Genomic DNA, 3,494 nt, shown 5'->3' on the forward strand with positions numbered 1-3,494 from the left:
AGAATAGAATAGAATAGAATAGAATAGAATAGAATAGAATAGAAACAGCTTTTATTGTCCCACGTGGGGAAATTTGGGTGTAATAGCAGCAGCGGATGCATACATCAATCCACAGAAACCAGATATTGCTATGTGACATTATCAGTTGTAGCAATAATAATAGAATTAAAGATAGTAACAATAAAAAATAAACATAGATCAGAATAAAAGTAAGAATAATCATTACTGTAATGGGCTATCAAGGTGAAATAGGATAAAATGAAGAATAAGGCAAGATACTGTGATGAAAAAATATAAATTACAGGAAAAAAACTGTCATGACAGATTCATGATCCGAGAGGGTGTGCAAATTGAGTCAAATTCAGGGGTGTGCAAATTGACTCGAACTCAGTCATTAAGTCAGTGTTCCAGTACAGGAAAAACGATGTACAATTGCCACAGGTTATTAGTTGAGTTGTTTGGCATGCAGACGCAAACATGGATGCTCATCAAGATTGTTGCGAGTGGCGATGSTTATAGAGTCTAACAGCTGATGGGAGGAATGATCTGCGGTAASGTTCTTTTGTGCATTTAGGATGCAGCAGTCTGTCACTGAAGGAGCTCTGCAGATCAGCCAAAGCCTCCTCATATTACATTAGCATGAAAAATACAACTTAAACTCTTCAAATACAATAGTCAGCTATCACTGCACTCCAAGCAGTCCTTTGCGATATGAATATTACACACACTGATATTGCGATGACGATATTTTGGCGATATATTGTGCAGCCCTAYGTGCAGTGCAGAAAAGTTTAATRAAATCTCTCCAGGTGCTGCAGACATGCTGTACTGTATCTTTATATTCGGTTTGGGTCATATTTTTCAACCTGTTCAGTTCTTTTTATTTTCTATCAYGCCTTCTAAACTATTACATCACAAAATTTGCAAAATAACTGCAACAGAACTGCAACAGAACTGCCAAATAAGGTCTGGAYAAACTATCTTCATTCTCTTCGTGGCTCTGGGTCAGACTCTGGCTCCAACATGTAAAGCCGGATACACACCGGATGCSTTTTGAGCAGCCAAAGCAGCCAGTTTACATGCAAAGTCTATGGTGGACGCGCATCTAGGAGCAGCGCGGAGCGTTTTACCAGTTTAGAGCAGCGCACAAGGTAGCGGAAGGATGTGGCAGAGCATTTTCCGTGCATGCGGCGCGTCCAAAGCAGCCGCTGCTGGAGTTAAAAAAATTGAACTTACGCTGCTCGACGTGCCGCAGCAACCAATCAGAGAGAATAATTTTTCCACGTGACGGTTGCCTGAACCCGAAACAGACGGACAGGATCTCTTTAGCTGAAATCACCCGTCTGTAGTTGATGTTCTGGCTGGAGATATCAGCACCGATGTGGGTCAGCTGCTCTTTAAACTGACCGCTGTGTTAAACTGGGCTCGGGACAACAACAAAAAAAAAAAGGTCCGTCTGCTCGCAGCTCCTGGAGTGGTGAAACTAACYGAACAAGCCACCTCTAAATTATTTGGTGAATTAATTCTGTGCGCAACGTTCGCTTGCCCTTTAGTAAATAAAGCAAAGCCATTTTCTTTATTTTATCTTTATTTCACCCGTCATTAAAGACAGACCAGAAAAAACCAAGACGCTCCTCCTTCTTCAGACGAGCGTCTAGTCTGCTGCTGCGTTCACACCAAACACGTTTCAGTGCGTCCAACTTGAGGCGTTGGGYGCATTTTTGCTGCTCAAAAGACATTTGGTGGGAGCCCGGCTTAAGGCTGGATGAACAAGTCTTCCCTTGTTGACGGCTTTAAAAAAAAAAACGTTTCTGCACCGCTATATAGTCGTAAACCCCCTCTATCAAACTAGAATGGTCCGGTCTGGAAGTTGGAGGGGGGCAGGGTGTGAAGTGCCTCATTTGGATTTAAAGAGACAGCGTCAAAATGAGTTGATCTGAGACACGTCTCATAAAAGGGGAGAACGAGGAGCTTGTGGAGTTACAATAAGGAGGAATTCAGACCAAAGCGTTGCAGTTCCACTTAATATAAACCCCAACTGAAAGATTTAAAATCATATGCCTACTTTAAAGAAGATTTGGTCAGTTTCACTGTCTCTCCAGCCTTTTTGCAAATATGAGTCTAAATCTTGATGTTTTCATCTTTTCCTCCTTTTTTTTTCTCAGTTGAAGACCTCCTCCTCATCCCCCTGGTGGTCGGAGTCTCTTCTGCTTTATTCGTCGGCATTGTCATCATCTCGGCTGTGACCTGCTGCTTTATGAAGCGGTTAGCGAGACAGCGCGCTCGAAAATAACGGTCACGCTCCAGCTGGTTTATTTAAAAAAAAWTTTTCAACTAAAAAAGGAATTGCAYGGGTCACAACGAAAGTAAAAACTCCCGCAGGGAATGACTTGAAGATGAGATCAAGTTTAAAAAATGACTTTGACGTTTTGTTTGTTATATTTTTTGTGTGTGTTTAAATTTTTTGCTTCACACTTATGCCAAAAAATTGTTTTTTAGTGTAACATTTAGTGGTTTGTCATGCACCAGTAGCTTAGTTTATTTTATTTTATTTTATTTAACCACTTTGCTGGGTAATTCAAGTGGAACTACATGTTTGGTTCCTGTTTTTATGTTAACCTACACCACATTTTCAGCGCTTAAAATGAACATGGTTGGAACTTAAAGACTTCTGTTATGTTCCCATAAATGTAATATTTTTATACAGCCAGTTGTTTTCAAAAGTGAAACCCATTGAACCTTTTTTATAAGATCCTAAATAGATCGTTGTACCTTGACTTGTAAACAAAACTGTTCTGTTTTCCAGCTTCTCCTTCCTCAAACTGCATGTTATCGGAGTACAAAGCTCCACGGTGTGTAAATGTAATGTGCACGGTTTAGGTCACATGAATGCTGATAGGAGCCACTGAGCCTCCAGAATCCTAATATGGCCCGGCCCGGCCCGGCCCGGCCCTGCACGCAAAGTTACTCTGTGAGTTAATAGACGGTTGYGTTCTGATTCCAACCACTTGAAAACAAAAAGCGACTTTAAGCATTTCTCACCACTGTTGCAGYGTTTTATATTAAGTTTTCCACGTTGGCGTTTGCATTTTTTTGTGTTCCCTGCACTGAGCTGAAAATGCTGAATAGTTTCACGGCTGTTTTGTTAAAAGTGAGTCTGTGCTTGTAGAACAGTGTTTTGTTTTCCTGGGTCAAACAACTTGATTTAACATTCTGCTGCCGTCTGTTCCATTTAAAGCACTTGGATGAAAAAAATTGAGACCGGGCCCAAAGCCCTCTGGGATCCTTTTACTTAATTATCCTCGAGTTGAGAAGTCGTTTCTGTGTTTATTGTTCTTATTTGTTGGGTTAATGCTTCCTGAGGTCCCGTCAAGTGCTTGTTTAAAAAAAAAAAGAAGTTATTCTGTGACATACAGCTTGTTTGTTCCACTGAGTAACAGGATTGTTTGTTCCATGTGCACGCTGTCTTTAATGGAAACTTGTCCTGAAGTGGA

The 3,494-nt window shown here is 40.9% G+C and overlaps 1 protein-coding gene across 1 annotated transcript in view; it reads left to right on the forward strand.

Moving 5' to 3' along the window:
• igsf8 (immunoglobulin superfamily, member 8) overlaps positions 1-3,207 on the forward strand; it is an 18,642-nt gene extending 15,435 nt beyond the window's left edge. The window contains exon 8 of the mRNA XM_014004148.1: positions 2,166-3,207. Coding sequence (XP_013859602.1) covers positions 2,166-2,293 — 128 coding nt within the window. The 3' untranslated portion in view covers positions 2,294-3,207. The remainder of the gene's footprint in view (positions 1-2,165) is intronic.
• The last annotated feature ends 287 nt before the right edge of the window (positions 3,208-3,494 follow it).

Source organism: Austrofundulus limnaeus, unplaced genomic scaffold (assembly GCF_001266775.1).
Source record: "Austrofundulus limnaeus strain Quisiro unplaced genomic scaffold, Austrofundulus_limnaeus-1.0 Scaffold22, whole genome shotgun sequence".
Classification (NCBI taxonomy): Eukaryota; Metazoa; Chordata; class Actinopteri; order Cyprinodontiformes; family Rivulidae; genus Austrofundulus; species Austrofundulus limnaeus.